This window comes from Aquila chrysaetos, chromosome 1, assembly GCF_900496995.4.
Source record: "Aquila chrysaetos chrysaetos chromosome 1, bAquChr1.4, whole genome shotgun sequence".
In the NCBI taxonomy this organism is placed as follows: domain Eukaryota; kingdom Metazoa; phylum Chordata; class Aves; order Accipitriformes; family Accipitridae; genus Aquila; species Aquila chrysaetos.
This window is the reverse complement of record NC_044004.1, coordinates 68,438,002-68,457,216: the sequence shown is the minus strand read 5'-3', so window position 1 is coordinate 68,457,216 and position 19,215 is coordinate 68,438,002. Positions and strand designations below refer to the sequence as shown.

At 36.6% G+C, this 19,215-nt stretch overlaps 1 protein-coding gene across 2 annotated transcripts in view; it reads right to left on the bottom strand.

Annotated features, from left to right (window-relative positions):
- The window catches only part of TTC29 (tetratricopeptide repeat domain 29), a 224,294-nt gene that overhangs the window by 111,972 nt on the left and 93,107 nt on the right, over nt 1–19,215 (bottom strand). For both annotated transcript variants that reach the window (XM_041126217.1, XM_030027181.2), the window contains one exon: nt 9,000–9,223. In XM_041126217.1, the coding sequence (XP_040982151.1) occupies nt 9,000–9,223 (224 nt within the window). The remainder of the gene's footprint in view (nt 1–8,999; nt 9,224–19,215) is intronic.

The window sequence follows — 19,215 nt, the reverse complement described above, 5'->3', positions numbered from 1 at the left end:
TCCCATTAAAATATATAAAATTATTATTTTTGAAACAGTTTGTGTTACATACATTTCCATTTCTAGTACTTTAAGTAAGATAACACCCCTTCCAAGAAACGAGAATGTTTCACAATCTCTTTAGAATCACCAAAATAGAAATACCCTGGAAATTACATCTAGATTATCATCTCATCATTTGTATCTAAGGTTTGATACCAAAACAACAGCTTAAGTTTAGAAATTTGGCTTTGAGAGGAATAATTATCAATATATAGACTTCATGTATTCCTAATCAGAACATTCTTCATGGCTGTGAGTTTTCATGCCTTTTGTTCTCCCTCAAGGCTGAATATTCTGAATATCTTTAGAATATCCAGGAGTGTACATCATATAAAACTTATTCATACATTAAGATTATTTTGGTAGAATAGCCTCAAAAATGTCTGCAAGTGATACTGGAATGAAAATAACAGAACTGGTTTGGGCTTAATATCTATCTATCTATCTGTGTGTGTGCACACACATATGCATATACATATATATGTAAGCACATGTATACATATGCATAGATAAAAAGTCAAGATATAGTTGGGTTTTATCCAAACTAACCAATTTAGATATAGACACAGGTTACCTAGGATCCCTTTACTCTCAATGAAGAAAACCAGCTACTTCTTGGCTGTGATTTATCTTATCCCAACTTAAACATCTATTGCAGCACAAGGGAGCACTTCTAAAGATTATCTCAGAAGTAAAAGGCAGAGGTTCCCAGGACAATTACAAGTACATAAACAAATAACCACATGAACAGAGAAATATAAAACCTAATTATAACCACTAACATAAAGATAACAATACAAGTTACATATAGATTACAGCCAAGTGAAAATGAACTTAGAAGATACCAGACAATATATACAAATGGTTACAATACCACAGTAAGGGGAAAGATAATTGGATTGTCATTGGGGTAGAACTCTAGATACAGATTTGTTGGCTTTGAAATCTTTGCTACAAAGTATCAAGGCACTAATGCTACATAACATTACCCAAATAACTTCAGGTAGTGCCCGACAAATCTCAAGAGATGGAACTGACCTGAGGCGGACTATTGCTACTGCCACAGCTTTGATTGAATGAACTTTAATGTGACCCTCTGATGACTATCCTGCCGGTGAATAACAATGAGAAGTGCACAAAGACAACCATTTCTCTGTAATTGTCTTGGACAGTGGCTGACCAGATATGCTGGTCATAAAATAAATCTCAAAAGATAGACTTTTAAATGCCATATTGTCTTCTGGATTCAAAGTCTGATTTACAAATAAATTCATTGAGATTATTCTGACAGTGGTAAAGCTAGCATGTCAGACTTAGTAAAAGTGAACTTTTACCTCCCCAGGAGAAGGAAAATGTTAGAATAGGTAAATACTCTCTTCTATAAAATCTCCCATTAAAGCTTTGACCTCTCTGATTTTGTATAGTAAGTTCTCTACAACTAATAATAAAATACGTGTAGACAAGTCATCTTTACATATCTGTTGATAGAAAAAAACATAATTATCTGCACCACTTATCAGAGAGGGAATGACTGCACTGGAATGCAGTACCAAATGAACAGAAAGAGAAGTCTGAATCACACAAGCAACTGTAAAACAGTTCCTGCATGACAAATTCCTGGTTTTAAAGAAGAAACAATTAAGAAAGCACATAGATAAAGGTTCAAAGGCTGATCCCCATTAATCTTTCAAAAATTACATTAACTTCATAAAATATTGGAAGCTAAATTCAGGTCTTCCAGAACATTTAAGTCACAGGATTGTAAGAACACTGTAAATATGAACATCTACCCAAAATGGCAGCTACACAAAACAAACAGAACTTGATGGAGCAGATGGTGAGGCCTGATAGTTCGCAGTTTTGGACTTAATTGAAGATCTGAAGCACGGCTAAGAATACATCTTATGGGCAATTATTCAACCGAACATTTTTTTCAATGCCAAATTACCAAATAGAAGGCACTAATATTTCACAAAAATTAACCAGAAAACAAATTGAAAGTCATGCTATGTTGCAGTATTTGTTTTATAATATTTTAATATTTTTATGTTTTGGTCACAGAATATAAATTACAGAAAATGGACTACTTTCATTTTGTTTGACCTGAACTTTTCAAAATATTTTATTTTCATTGTCCTTTGCAATGGAAAACAACTTTGAACAACTATGCACAAAAGGAAAGTATCCCTATTAAACCTTGCTGAGATCTTTTTGTTAAACAGAGATTTTTAAAAAAATCCCTTCGACCTGAGCTTAAACATTAAACCCATATAGTATTTCCTGCTCAGCAACAGATTCTCTTCAGGTGCATCTGAACTGTCAGTTAGGATCTCCCCTTGTTATGCTCAAGCCATAGTCCCTGACTGGCCCAGGGAACAATATCTTTCTTTGTTCCTGGGCTCTTCTCAGGAACTGTTCCCTTGGCAAAGGGTGTGCGTGGAACAGAGGATCATTCAAATCCATGGTCTGCATGTTTGTTGTGTTCAGCAAGACAGCTACCAAGTAGTGCAATGCACTGGGATAGTGAGGAGGCATTTGAGTGTGACAGTCCCAGAGCTAATATGAGAGAAAAGAAACTTATAGATGACCTGCAAGTCATAATTTAAGTACAATTGCTGCCACATCTGTATGATCTCCTTTGTGACAGGATGTAGTGAAAGAAAGAAAAATAAGTACAGAAATGGTCCTTAGAGAACAGAAGAAAACATTATGAAGAGATCCTTGCTTGGTATTTTCCTTGAAGAAGAAAAGAAAGAGGCTGTTGTTCTTGTTAATGGAAAATAGAACTTGTACTCATTTTCAAAATACAGGTATCAGAAAGAAATTTTTCAACATCCATTTATGGCTCAATATTTTCCACTCAAAAAACCACCAGTCAGTCATTTTTTCCTGCCAGATGAAGGCCATATGGAAACTTTTCAACCGCTGGTAACACTCATCTTCCAGTTCAGTTAGTTGTTTTTAGTGAGTATGACTTGATTGTAACTGACCATTCACTCTTGAAGACATATAAAGGAGTGACCTAAGATCAATTAGGTCGCTAGGAGTCATTTTTGATGTCAGAATGAGACACCATTAATACTGGAAGTTTCATTTTTGCCAGAGAGATCAATACCAGTGACTTAGTGGCAGGGCAGCTGATGCTGTGAAGAATTCACACACAGAAAGATCCAGGCTGGAGGCTGCTGGGCCAAAAAGAAGCATGAACGGTAATAGAATATGGTGTTGCAGTCAATTTCCACCTGGATCCATACATGGGAAAGAATCAGTCCCATTATCTTGTTCAGGACAATCATGCCTCTACACGTACAGGTAGAGGACCACACAATCATTCCTTTTTCCAGAAAGTTTATCCATAAGCTAAACACACACAAATGAAGAAATGTTGCTGTGGGTTAGCATGCTGACACCATCAAGTTTCAGGTAGAGCCTCTGTTTCCTAGTTATCGTGAGGCAGAGTGTACACAGAGCACACCCCTCCCAACACTGCTAGGTACGCAAGGGGAATATATTCAATGACAGTACAAAGATGCTAAGGAAATGGTCAGGATATAATTTTGCTAAGTAAGGATAAAGCTATCTAATGATAATGATATAAGGCAATTAACTGGTAATTTGGGACACTAAAGGGGGACTCTAAGCCATTGCAATGAAAAAGCAATACTGAAATTTTCTAAGAAATGCTGCTTCTGTCGAAGTCAATGGTAGTTCTACAATTGGCTATGTTTTGAGAAGGCTTGGCTTCTTTCCTGAGCGAATCACTTTGCTTTTTAAAGATAATTATAAAAATAATAAACTCCTCCATTGGTTTCTAGCAACTCTGCATTTTTTCCTATGATAAAGTATTAAATAGAAAACAACAAACCTGCTTAGAAAAGAAAACAGTGTTCCTTTCCCTATTCCCCCCCCCAAACCATGCCTCCTCCAAGCAAATATTAAAAGAGGTTTTGGTATGTTTATCCTTTTTCTTTTTTAATCATAACCTCTTTCTATTTTTTTCCCCAAATAGCATGGGCAATATGGTTATTGCAATGTTTCTAGCCCAGCCTAAGGTGTAAGCTTACAGAAAAGCTTACCACTGTAAAATGCTAAACTCTGTTTTCAACCTTAAGTACCTCAGACAAAGAAAGATTTTCCAGTGCAAACACATCAAATACTTATGCTTTCTTCATATGCTTTATGAAAAGCCATCTTTTACAACAACAACAACAACTCATACTGTCAAAATTTTCTCTACACTGAAGTGAGTAAAAAAAAAAGCCAAATTAGCACTTCCTGCTGCGTTTCTGATATTCTCTAGAACAAGGGTCATCAGCCTGTAGTACATGGACAGATTCAGCATTTAGCATACCACAAAGGTTGCATGGGGTCAGGAACCAGGAGCGGATGGAATCTGAGAAAGGCAACAGCTTCCAGGTCTTAACTCCTACTCTCCACCAGCTGCCCCAATGATCAACTAATAAGCAGTGTCTTGCCCTTTTGAAATCTTGTTCGTACCTGAGTGTAGGTTCCATGCACTGGCTTTGGCACAGCGAACAGAGTGATCTGCCACTATAGTGCTGACTGCTCAATACAAGTTGCAGCCACCGAACTGTGGCATTTTCCCCAGTTTTGCTCTCCTGCTCTGGCATGGTAGAACCAATGGCTGAGACATCTCTTCCTTTAATTGTTCTTGAGCTGTAAGTTGCCTTGCATTCTCTTCAACTTGTACAATACAAGGAAACCAGCTCACGCTAGCAAGCACTGTTCATACCAGCTCTTCAAGGCCTCTGCTAGTCCTAGGTAAGGATTCAGGTAGGGTTAAAGCCTACATTTAATATGTAGTTCAGATATGGTCTGAAAAGCAACACTTTCCAAGCCCTTCTGAAATAATACGGGGACAAGTGACCTCTAATCTGACAAAAAACAAATTAGGCACACTATCATTGAGAGGCTGGCCGCAGTCTAAAACACACAATGCATACTATCCATCATTCTTTCGGTAGGCTCAGTGCTAACTAAATAAAAGTAGCTACACAATATTTTGAAGAGACAATTCACAGAAGTGGCTTAGCCTAATGCGCATATAGACCCAACAAGTAAATTAGCAATGCATTTTAAAACAGTAAGACAGACTGTAGCAGCCAAGTAGTGATTTAAAGAATCAGTTACGTCCATGTGGTAAAATCTGTGCAAATACCAGCTTAAAGGTTTTAATTTCACTTTTAAATACTTTTACCTGAGAAACAGCAACATTATCATTACAATGAACTGTTCTCCCAGGCACACATTACATTGGGTGCCATTACAAAAATTCCAAAATATAAGTAAAAGACTTCTTAGTTGGATTTCCTTTTTCCTACTTCTTCTCCACGACCCACTTAAACACAGAGAGATATTGAGTCAAATTTTGTCTGGGTCTTAGACAGACAAAAAGAATTCTATTTAGCTGGTGCACCTCTGTAGGGTATGGTCATCATTTGTTCACAGGGTGTCAGCAGTTAAAGGATATTTAGTTAGCAACCCTCAATGTCAGACAAGGATGGACTGCGGCTTCAAACTCTCCCTCCTGCTAACTCACAGAACAGTACTAAGTAGGGGCTAAGGAGCTATGGCTCTTCAAAGGGATAGCAACAACAACCTGCCAGCACTGTATTATACCTTTCAAAGACAATTATACCTTTAAGTGAAATTACTCTGAGCAGTACAATCAGGCAGGCAAGCAGGCAATCGGGCAGGGCATTCCACAGCCTCAAAATATAACTTTCTTTTTGAAAAAAAACCCAAAGTTTTCATACACGTGGTGAGAAATAACCGTATACATCACATGCTGAACTATGTAGATACATTGCTTTGGCATTTATCCTGCATTATTCTGTAAAGAAAACCCCACAACTATACATATTGAAACAGCCAAACTATCTCTTTTTTTTTTTTTTTTTAAGCTACTGACACCAGAACCAGTAAAAAGAGAGGTTAGTCCATGATAAAGTAGAAAGATCAAGGAATAATTAGAAACAGCTCAATTTTGAAGTCAGAAACATTTACATTATTTGCATCAAAAAAGACCAGATAGGAACGCAGTCAAGTACTGCCAATGTTTCTGCCAGTATTTTGGGGATAATGCTGTACCTAGGCCAAAACAACTGTTCAGCTACTCTTCTGCGAAGCTGCAAGGATTAATGCTAGCTTTCTATTTTTAAATACTTATGAGGTATTCAAATACAATGACAATGAGATTAAGTTGGACAGAAAAAAAAAAAGGTATTTTCTTTGCACACACTATAATATTGGTAATAGCCAATTAAAAAAAAAAAAAACCAAGAAACCAGATGACTCCTGTATGATTTGAAGTTCAATCAAAATGTTCCACTAAAAATGAAAACAGAGAGGACATTCACTGGTGTGCATAAAGGTAAGCAGTCTGTACAATGTAATGCTGGTAAACAAAATATCACCATTTTCAAACCCAGCAATAAAGAAAATAATTGCTCTTTGATATCAGCCTCCACATCATTATGCATGGCACTGATTCTGTTCAAGCAAACAATTTATGTCCAGCATTATAGCGTCCTATAACTACAAAGTATCAAAAAAAAAAATTTAACATATTCTACCAATAAATATGGGAAGTGAATAAATACCTAGCTTTCTCCATGCACTGTGGTAACAACCATAAACCTCTAAACCTAGGAGCAGCAGTTTTAAGTTATATTCACAATTAAGACAGCAACACTCTATGATAGAAAAACATCAGGTGAGAAAAACTAAATAACAAATAAGAAAACTATTTACTGACATAGTAAGTGAAGTTTTGTTTTCCACTTACCACTTCAGGTTCAAAAACAATCCCCTCATGAAGCTTAAATATGTAAAAAACCTTACAAGTCATGAAGTTTTCTTTCTTTTTTTTTTTTTTTCATAGTTTATACCTGCTATCTGTTTTTCAACACGCCTGTTCACTCAGGACAGCATACCTGAAACAGGTAAACTTTCAGCTAGTCTAATATTAGCAACATCAGCCACACTGTGAAACTCTCACAGTTTGCAGCCCCAAATATTACTTTCAGCCTTTTAAGCTTGAACTGTGGCAGCTGAAGAGCAAATGCAGGTCAGCTGCTGTTACGACTGCTACATCATGGTAAGTTCCACCTGAGGTGAACTGCTGAACACTTCTTAAATGGTGTCAACTAGAGTTGTCAGAAGATCATAAGCCAGAGCCCCAAGCACTTTGATTAGAATCAGAGAGTAACTGGATTAGCGGAACTACTGAATTAGTATTTGATGAGCCGTATAATTCGTATTATCTTCACAGCTCTACTAGCTCTCACACCTGCAACATGAATTAGCATCCACCTCTTCATGTGCCAGGTGACTCAAGCCTCACTTAATACAAACAAGAGATTTGTGCAAAGGTTTGCATTGAAACTGGTGAAAAAATCAAAACTAACCATACCTTGACTAGCAATTCAGTAAAGATGCTTGCCAACTCTTTTGGCATGTTCTCGTTATTTTCTTTTCTTTCATTTTAACTAACTGTAACAGGCAAGGTTGGGAGATGGTCCCTCCTAGAGGCAAGATACAATCAGTAAGACAATGGGTGGTATCTTGTCTCTGTGAGAGGTGAAAGACTTACAGAGCCCAGCACACAACAAATGCCGAGTTCAGTGAGAGAAAGGGCCCCTGCCTTTCACAGGGGCAGAAACTGCACAGTCAGCAGTGTCTTGACTCTCTGGGAGCATGTTTGCCAATTCTGTTGTCGCATATGAGTTTGCAACACTGAAAAATATCACGCACCAAAGGAAGGCAAAATGCTCTCCTCAAGCAGCTGCAGGAAGCAGGCCCACCAGGATAAGCCATATCTACTACTTTTTGAACATCACATTGTTGGCAGTATGCTTCTGTGAGGGCAGTCTGAGCGCAAAACTTCTCTCTTGTACTTCTGCAAGCTGTGGGGGTGCCTGTTCAGGTTTTAGTCATACTTCAGACAAATCTGAAGATTCCATTCACTCTCGGGCTGGCTAGATTTCCTGCCTAGAATTACAGTGAATTAAATAAAGAAACACAACTTTTGGCTTTCATAGTAAACATAAAATAAGCATTTTAAATGAACATTTTTTTAAGCCCTGAAAGGGTTTTTTGCTGCTCCTTTTTTAAATGAAGTTGTCTGTTCCTAAATTTCGGTCAAATAGCTTAGGTTTCAAACTCACAAGCTTTACTGTAGATCAAAATGCAACTTGAAACAAGCCAACTATAGTGAAATCAGCTCAGCCATGAAACAGGATTGCAGTTAGAGCTTTTATCTGCCTCCATCCCTACAATTATTCCAAAGGAGAAAGACAGAGTAAGTTATGTTACTATTTATAGTAAAAGGAAATGATAAATACGAGCGCTTAGTAAATAGTAGGCAATGGAGAAAATACAGTAATTTGGAGTTATGTCTTCACTAATATCTAGTAATTCACAGGTGGCATGTTACATCTGTGTGCTGTATTTTATTTGACATGTTCACAATCCTTTTTAAGTCAGTCACAAATCCAAACACAGTTAGCAGACAGGGTCTTTAATAAAATCAGATTTATAAAACTATTACTGTGTGAAACAGCATTTCACCTATTAAATTTTTCTAATACGAACCCAGCTACTCAAATCAATAGAGAAAGAAAAACAATAAATAATGAAACTATGAGAAAATAATCGAGAACTTATCAAAGCTATAAATACATCAAACATTCCTGATGATATCATAACGCACTCTACATGGTGTCCCCCCCCTTTTTCTTTTTCTTCACGAAACCTCTCCCGATATCTGCGGCTCCTAATCATTTATTCTATAAATACAGCTTAGTTGACTAAGGCTGAAATGTGCTAAGACGCAGTAACGTTTCAAATTCATACATGAAACAATTTGGAAGCTTCCCCCAGGCATTCGCGGCTGGGGCTCCCGCTGCTCTGCTACCCACAATCCCCCCATTTACCTGCTCGCTGGGCTGCCTCAGCCCTGGTCAGGAAGTGGTAAAGCTGATCCAGCTTATCAGGCTGCTCCTCCAGGGACTTCTGCTGCCATATGGCTGACCCAGGCCCTGCAGCCTCCCTCAAGGCATTCCACTTCTGTATCAGAGTGAAGAGCTCGGAGAAGGACTCGTGATAACCCTGTCGCAGCATGTCTATGCAGATGTTCTTCTTGTATGAATTCCTGTTACTGGGAATAAGAAAGATAGATTTTAAGCCTTTAAGCCTGTATTCTCTTCTCCACCTTACCAAATACGTACAGATAACTAAAACGGCTTTCGAGAAGAGACCTCTGCAGTTCAGCAGCGGGGAAGGGGCATTTTTTCCCCTGCTCAGAAAGCGTTCTCCTAAAATACGATTACGAATGCCACACCCTAGGGAAGTAAATAGGGCAATAACGAATAAATACCAATCTATAGATTGAAAACATGTTAAAAATATACTGGTATTCTTTAGCTGGTATTGGTAAAAAAGGCTGACTGATGGGACCCCCCCCCCCCATGTTTACATTAGTTCATGAAAACACAATGAACTCTTAGTTTGCTTTAAAACAGTGCACAGGGAAAAATGAGGCACATTCCACATGTCAAAACAATGTATATGTTAAACAGTTTTGCTGTAGGATATGACAGCTTGGTTAAAAACGTCAAACAAATGCTATGCCAGAAACATAATCATTAGATATTATTTTGCTTCTGTTTAGCATATAACTTCAGCTGGGACTGGTTTACTCATGCAAAAGTTTGATAATTTCTCCCTAATTTTAAAATCAAATGACGCAATGATGAATTTATATAAAAGTTATCTCATTCATAAACTCTGATAAGATATACATATCAAAAAGTTGTGTAATCAAATATTCTCGAGAGGTAACATATCTTTTGAGGTATTATTTATGGAAATAATCAAAATATTTCTTTTATGTGGCATGAAACAATCATTGTGTCCTATCCTGGAGAAAACTATGAGTCCAATGGGATTGCCTGCAACACTAAAGCACAGATGTAAAGGTTTGCAGGCATACGTATCTAGTGTGAGAAAACAAACCTTTGTCCCAGTAAAATGGCAAGGACCCCGATGTGTTAATTTTATTTTGTATATTCTGTTAAGTTTCCAAACTGTGTTCAAGACTATCTTTTTAGATTAAAATCCAGTTAACTTCAAATTCGCAGCAGCTTTAAAATAAATATGGAATTCTGAAAACTGAGATTTATAGTGTATGTAATAAATTCAGATGACCTCATGCTAAACAATAGCCTAACGATACTAATACTTCTAGCCTAAAAAGAGCTACTGCAGTTCTTTAACAATGCTAATAAGATGGAAGTGATGTAAAAAACTTCTTAGCTAGATGTCAGGGAAATAAACAGTAATGTGAGATGTAAGAAGTAAATATTCTGCATTATTTCATATTTAATATGATTAAAATAAAATCTATTAATTACTACATAGATGCACATTAATCCTTCATATCTGGTTTTTTACATTTCAGTTGCAGAACTGAACAGAAAAATATCACAAAATCCTGGCATGATTTAGACTAGACAGTACTGAATTTATGTTTAATATATAAATAGGTGTTTTTCTGAGATTGAAAAGCACACATTGTTCACACAGACAAGGGAAAATATATACCTATTCCGTACCAGAAAACATTTGCAACATTTATCTTAGAAAAGTAAATGAGAAATATCTTTAAACGTTTAAATTTTAATTTGCCAGAATATGCTACATTTGCCATATGTCAGATGCACAGTATATAGCTTAAAAATACCGTAAAGGTATTATGTTAATACAGTACAATGTATTCTCTACTCTGTATATAGAATGCTTTCTTTTTTCTGTTTTATAATTCTACCTAAGTAAAAAAAAAAATTGAAGAATACAGGTAAAAAATTCCTACCAACTTCCAAAGGCCTAGGACTGAATGCTGCAGTAATATAACTCAGAGCAGTGGAATAACGATCTGTAGAGCAGACACACATACATGCGTATTTATTTATATAATATGATTTATAGATGTGTATATGTGTACATGCATTAGATAGATCATTAGATGTACTGGAAGTAAACAAGAAAGTACTGCTAAAAGATCTTAACAGTGACTAAACAAAACGTCATTCAGTTAATTTTTAACATTCACTGCATACTCACTGAGCACAGTACCAATATTTGTATAAACAGAAGAACTGTGTCCATGTAACTTGTTATTTCCTGTAGACTGATGCATTTTACTTGAAGGCAAAGCACATTTTCCCCACAAGACAGCATTATTAGTAAACCAATACAGGAAAACAAAACATACAGTAAAATAGGTCAGTTTTAAAAATCAGTGTCAATATTCTTTTAATAAATCCCATCTCAGTTAGTAAAGAAATGGAAAGAATGCGGAAGTAATCATACGGTACAGAGCACATTTTTTTCTTAGGCAAAGGTAACTGATTTTAACTCACAAGCAATGCAGCTATCTACTGTATAACCATTCAAATTTTAGAGGGATAAAGATAAAAGTCCTCTCTCAGTTATTCTTAAACCCAGGAAATACACAAAGCGCAAAATAATAAAACTATTGCTTCCTTAAGCTTCTGCTATATATAAGCCACAAGTGACTTATCACCCACAAACAATACAGTAGGGTTAGAAATGAATGATATTATGGGGATGAATGGAATGGTATTGCTGACACCTAAGAGAGCTTGATGCTGCAACGAATTCTGAAATCGTTTCAGTTATCGAAGTGGTTCCCGATGAAAATGCCAGTGTCCTTTTCTTCCAACCAACAGTGCTTTCGAACGGAGGAGTAGTGTAGGTGACAAAAGTAAACTTTTCATGATATCTTGAGATAAACTCAGTCCCCCAAATCCTTTTCATGCTGCTTTTTATGATGTCATGCAGAATGTAAAATGAGCGGTTAATCAGAACATCTCCTGTTTTACATACCCGAAGGTTACTTTATTTCTAATATCAGTATCAAACCTGGATACCTAATTAAACGTACATGATTTGTTTTATCGAACCCAACTGTTAGCAGCACGTTTCTACATTAATAAACTAGTTCGCACCAAAGCTTTTGAACCTTACTACCTAACAAATTACGATGTGTTATTAAACAAGTGGGTTTGTTTTTCTGCATTGCGTCCGCGCCGGTTTTAGGTTTTCCTTTGAACGATTATGTTAACTTCAAGCCGCCCAATGCAGACCGGCTGGCCTTTCGCTTGCTTCAAGTGGAGAAGTTCAAGAGGTTTAATGGTCTCTGGGGGCATCTACTGGAAATGCGGAAAACTGCAGCCGGGACAGGGTAACGGCGCAGGCAGCCGTCAGCGCAGCAGGGCACGGCTGCAGAACAAAGGCAGGGAGGAGGAGGAGGAGGAGGAGGAGGAGGAGGAGGAGGAGGAGGAGGGGTGAGAGCCAGCAGCGGGCCGGGAGAACGGCGGGGCTGCGCTTCCCGCGCTCCCGCCCGCTCGGGCTGGCCCGAGCCGGCGCCAGCAAAGCGCCGTGCCGAAACCGCGCGAAGGCGGCCAGCGCGGCTGCCGGCGGGCGCTTGGACGAGACCTCGCCCGAGAGTGAGCGGGCGGCTTTGTCATGTTAGCTGTGTTTAACTTGAAAATTGAACCGTGAGACCAATGTAAAGCTGAAGTCCTCTTTCCCCTTTGAAGGCGCATATGTGCATGCTGGGAGACAAGGATTTCAGGCTGATTTTTTTAAACTTTTTTTTTAATGAAATCTGGAGCGTATCATCTATCTGTTTGTGGTTAAAACAAAGATACCAATTAGTCTGTTTTTAATTTAAAGCAGATTTGGTTTGTTTTCTTAAATCCATGAAATTCAACAGATGAAAACCATAATGCTTAACACAAACATAGACGATGCTGAGAACCCACTCTTCCTCTGACTGTACGCTCACCTCTCTCATTACTGAAACCCTGTTGGTGTTGCTACATGTCTATTTACACAGGTCGGGTAAACCAGTGAAATGAGGTCCACTTAGTGGATCTGGTTGGGTCTCGTGCACTTGTCCGACATCAGCAGTTACTCCGATGCCGTATTTCATGCATGAGGTGCTGAAAAATTCTGTGCGCTTCTGTGTGTGTGTCATGGGGGGTAGGTGTCAGAAGAATTTTTAGCACCAAATAAATAACCACCAAAAGTTAAAGTTGCCATTTTAGTGGTACCATGTTATAGATGATGATTTCATGCAGTATAATATCACATGGGTGGAAGCAGCTATTTATTGAATGTGGATCTGTGAGCTTGAAAAGGCACTGCTGCTGTTAACATGGTGCTTTAAGTGTACCTGGATATTGCTACAGGCATTTTACTTTTCTTAAACTATACAGCTGCTCATATAATTTTCTTATATGGATTTCTTTTATTATTATCATTACTATTCTAAAACGATCTAGAGTCACACTGAGGAATCGCAGAAACCTGATTCTAATCTGCCTGTACAAGTGCTAAACCCATAAACAGTAACCCTCAGTGAGGCTAATGAAATTATATTGTTGTTGCAATCTCAAGGACCTTCCTATGTTAAGGTATTGTACTTTTACAAGACTCTTAAGCAATGCTGGGAGATAAAGACAGCACCGTACTACATTCCCTTTAACTTAGAATCCTGCATAGCAAGGCTATTTGCATTCTACCCTTTACACTGAAAGAGAGAAAAGAAAAAAAGAAATTAAGAGGCCAAGAGGCAGGTACTGGTGTTAGAAATCATCAAAATAGTCAGTATAGCATAACAATTATTTGTCATGAGCTTAATTCTCCATGCCTCCTGTCTTGTATGGTCAATTACAGACATGCAAAATAAGTGCAAAAGTCTACTATTTTCAGATGACAGATTTTTTTTTTTTTTTTTTTTTAATATCAGGGTTCATGTCTTTAGATTCTGTAGGATTTAATTAGTACTACAGGTTAATGCCAGCTGCTGGTTACAATACAAGTGTACTGTAGCAATCCAATTTTGTAAAGCTCAAAATGGCATGGATTAAACAACAATAGTATATAAAATATTAAACTGTACTTCCAGTGTAAAATAATTACTCTACCAATTATTATAATGTTTAAAAACTGTATTCAAATAGGTTTCACCCACTTGGGATTTCCTTCTGCAGTTGGCAAGACAATGACTGATATAAATGCCTTAGATAAGGATCACAAAATTATGAAAAAATAATCAAGATATGTTTGCTTAAGTTTATTTAAACAAATACATTTTACTTCCCCCCCATTTCCTGTCTATAAATCTACAAGAAAATTAAAATTACATCAAGTATGTGAATACTTAGCTAGTTTGTGTTTAACCTATACACAAACAACACAGCATAAACAAGGAGACACCAGAATTTCCTCACTAAAATTTGAAAAATATATGCATTAAGTAAAACCAAACATACTATATAAAACTAAAAAGCCAAGCATGCTGTAAGAGTTTATAACTTCAGGCTGCTCTGCCTAAGAATCAAAAGAGGAATTATTATTTAGTTATAGCTGGACAACCAAAAAACGTAACAGTTTTGCAACACCGTTAGTGACCCACATCTAAAATATAGTTAAAACTCCTGCAGGGCACTGTTGAACACAAAAAGCACTTATGCAAATACTTGGTAAACATGGAAGCTGAAGATTTGACTATCGCATTCAGCCATGCTACGATCCAGGTTACAGTGGTATAAAACCATGTACTCACACTGTTGAAATCTACATTGTCATGTGTCTGGGCTGCAATCCACCGAAGTTAGGTACATAGCTAACTTGAAAATATATCCGAGTCATCTGAGTATATGAGTTCAGCGTGAAAATTTATATATATAAGTACTTTGGTGAGTCAAGCCCTCAGTTGGTCAAGGTACTCAGCACATTTTCACCACATACTGCTACTGATACAAAGCTATTTAACTAAATCAGGGCACAGCCTTCTTTAATCCTAGTTTAAAGACTGTCCATTTAAATACTTTTCTTTTAATGAAATATTTACTGGATGGTAATATGTTAAATTGTAGACTATAGTAATCTCATTAAAGAAAGATATGAAAGTACAGTAAGTGCCATTAAGTAGTAATAGATGGTTAGCTTACACATCAGAATTTTTGATTACTAAGGCTGAGAATCAAATTATATTGGAGTGGGGCGGATGTTTTTTAATGCCAAATTATAAAACTGAAATAGGTAATGGCCGAATACAAAAAGCATAAAATCCACCAAATGTTATAAAAAGAAATCCCTACTCTAAATAGTAAATAAAAAATATTGCATGACAATTTGTACATATCACAAGAGGGAAGAACGTCTACTTGAAACTGACTTTTGTAACAATTCAGATTTTTTAAATAAGAAAACGTTTATGGAGCTATGTATTCAGAACTATTAATAGAAAGATGAAAATAAAGTATATCAGAAAATAACTATATAGGTACTTTATACCATATATATAGGTACAATAACTTTTCAGCATAAGTAATGCAGTATTTTTCATCCACTGCCTCACAGCCTCCGACTGTTGTCAAACCACACTTTAACCTAAATCATGCAATCAAAGGTGGATGCATAACCTGTCAGTAGGATCCCGCAAAGAACACATACATTGAACTTGCTTCCTTTTGTTCAAAGCTGCACTGCCACTTTAATACTACATAAAATGAAAAATTAATCAATTATAAACATCAAAGGATGACACAGAAAAAGTATTTTAAAATGAATGTAAGTACTGTAATAATTAAGAATCCTCATTAACCCAGAAAATGGAAATATAAATTTAGCAATGAACTTTTGGAACATTCTGTCCCTAAACATAAATGCAAAGAAAGCACTAGAAATAAAGATAAAAGTGCTACCCTTACAAAAATGTTCTTCATACAGGAGCATACACACCTGTGATTATTTCAAGCACAATCAGAAAAAAACATTATCTTCATTAATCTTTCTGCTTTTGTTTCTAAATTAATTATGTTCATTAACAAAATGTAATTCCAACCATATTTTATGGACTATTATTTATCAAAATGAAGTATTTCTCAACTTTCCTCTTTTATTTCAGAGCTGACCTAATGGTCTGAGAGCTAGAAACATCTGAGATTGGAACCCTTTCCATTTCACTTGCATGATATCGGAGAAGTCATTATATTTTGCCGCAAGTTTCTTTCACAGTGTGCAAAATTATCTTTAGAAAAAGATAATCATAATTATTTACTTTCTGTATCTTCTCAAGCTGATGCTATGAATTATCATAAAACCTGATATAAGGCTATGCATTTATTATACTATTGCTATGAACAATTCCCATAGTGTATTTGCTTTTGTTTATGATATCTCATGCCAGTCCCCGACAGAACTTACTCAGTAGTCTAAGGACAAACAGACCACACAGAGATGAAGAAGAAAAGAAAAGAGAGGCTTTTGCACGATTCAGAAGGATTCACTGCGAGAATTATTAGGAAGTGATGATTGTATGAAGGCAAATTAGACTGTCTTTATTTCAAACTCTTTTTGCACGTTAGAGATGCTTCACCTTTATGGAGTGTTTTAAAAATAGAAGTCAGTTGTGTATTGCTTGTACGTTTTCTTCAGTACTAAATATTGTTGAACTATTGAGAAATGAAAACACTAGAAAACCGTAAGACCAAACTTAGTAAAAACAACAAGTTACATAAAAAAAGAAAAACTTCAGCTCACTGTGTTCTTCTTTATTAAAGTATGTCATGTATTTTATCTTTGCAAGAGTTTGATGAGTTTTTGCAAGTAAAATTCTGTTTCCTCTATACTTGCTAATAGTCATGAGAATCTGTAGTTTGCACCTTCCCATTAAAAATGTATTGTATTTTTTTGAAATTATTCACCCCGCCTTTTATCCAGATCATGTCTTTGAAAGGAGGAAGTAGATAATAAATGGAATAATTCATGATTTCCCATTAAATATGAAACTTTCTTTTGCAGAGTTTAGAAAATGAAGTTCTACATAATGTACAGAAGTTGATTAGAACTTTTTTTAACCTTTTCAAGAAAAGCCTTTCACATTACACAAACGCACAGAGAATCTTCTTTAGGAAAGGCAAACCATTCACTTCCCACACAGTTCTGTTCTTTAGATCACTGCCTAATTATACTAAATAATATGTTTATCAGGCCTGAAATTTGCAGAGATCATTCATTTGACCAAAAAGAATGTGTGCCTCTAAGAGCTAAAAATCTCTTATTGAAAGTTGTTTAATAAACATTGAATCCTGGTCATGGCAAGCAAGATTGTTAGGAATTATTCAGACAGAAAAAAAAATACATATTTAAATAATATTGTGAAAGAAATTTAAAATTTATCATCTAGCTCAGCAAGTGACTTGTGCCATCTCCCTTTCCACAATCAGCAGGGAGTTTGGGATAGAGTGCCTTAATTTAAAATTTCTTTTACTATGAAAGGATACATTTCTTTGGTTCTGATTTAGCCTTTTCCATAGTTTTTTAGTATTTAAAAGTGAAGAAATATCCTCATAAAATGTAAATGAGTTGACACAACATTCCACCAGTTCTCAACCAGAGTAATGTGAACAATGAGGGTCATAAGGTGCTCACAGGCCATATCCAAAGACTGACATCAGCAAGAACAGCAAAATCTTGCTAGGACCTGAACATGAAAGGGAAAGGACAGTTTACTTCTTTCTCCTTTTGCTGCTATGTCCTTCTTTAGCTGCCTTGAGCTCTCCTCTCTCCCTCTGTCTTCAGTGTTGTACACAGAAGAAATGGAAGCAGCAGTCACCTTACTAATTTATTTGGTAGAGATGACAGCTACTAAAAAGTCTGGATTAATCAAAACCCCAATCAGCTATTTGTGTTCAGCTTCCTTAAAGAACTGGTCCATGAGTGCAAAAGACTAGAATAAGGACAAATAGAAAAGCAAATAAATCTAAAACTGAATACCAAAACTCTCATGATTTAAATAACTTATAAACAGAGGACAAGATCAGAAGCAGCCCAGTCTAATAGTAGGGCTTACTAGTCTGTCATGGCTATGATGAAAATAAAGAATAAAACACTTTCAAGCTAGGCTGCCTCCTCTCCACAAGCTCACAAACCCTATTCCTCTCCCTCAGTGGACTCTCCAGATCATCCTGGCTTCTAATCAGGTGAGGAAGTTTCTTCCTCTTTAGTCTTGGAGGACAGATGCAGTTAAATATTCAGAGACCAACTGGTAGAAGAAGTAAGGGTGTAGGAAAGATATCTTCTCTTTCCACAAACTTATCTTGAACACTAACACTTAATCCCTCATTAATTTTCCAACATCTTTTTTCCTTAACTCTACCTAGCTGATGCTGACACTGAATACAGCAGAAACTTGGCAGGGAGGGTAGTAAATAATTTGTCCCTTTTAATTCTCTCACTGAAGAATGGAAAAATAATCTATCAGTTCATACTAACAACGTTTAAAATGGATGCCAGATCATTTTTGTTCTGGACTTGCCAGCTTCTTGTAGAAACACTGTCTCAGGCATTAGTGAATGCAAATCTCTAAGACTTCTACCTGATCCTTTTCACAGCTTTCAAAATTCAGTAGCTCTCCAGTGTGGGATTCAGTGGTAAATGTACATGTCTACATCTGAGCTGGTCACCCTAAGCTCTCTCTATAAGCAATTGAGAGAAACAGGGGCTTCAAAAGTATAATTCACCTTATTCTAAAGCAGTTGTCTGAATCCTAAAAGATGGGGCTCAACTAATCAAATTACTTATTCCTAATTATATCCATTGATTATATGAGTGTCTTCTGGATCAGTTAAACTTAAGTGAAAACCCCTTTGCTCTTCTTGCAGAGAAGGACAAAGGTTTATGGAAGCAAAGGATTGCTACTATATTCACCAGTCATCATGCTTAGAGCAAAAATATTATATTCCAGTTTTCAGTATACAATCTGCAAAGTAGTTTAACGACCTATCTTCCCAGTATTAGCTGAGATGGCTGGCAATTGCTCTGGGTGGTCACAGCCCAACTGAGAGTGAAAGCCTTTGCCTTTTTGTGTTCCAGATAAGCTTGAAGTGGACCAGCCTTCTGGCGAATTCTAAACAGAACAACCCACTATAGCTCAAAAACATCTGATTGAATGTGTATAAGATAATCTTGTCTCCTGCCTGAAAAAGTTCTATCAGAGTATGTCTTTATGGACACAAATTTATCAAGGCAAGCTTTCCATAACACACTGAT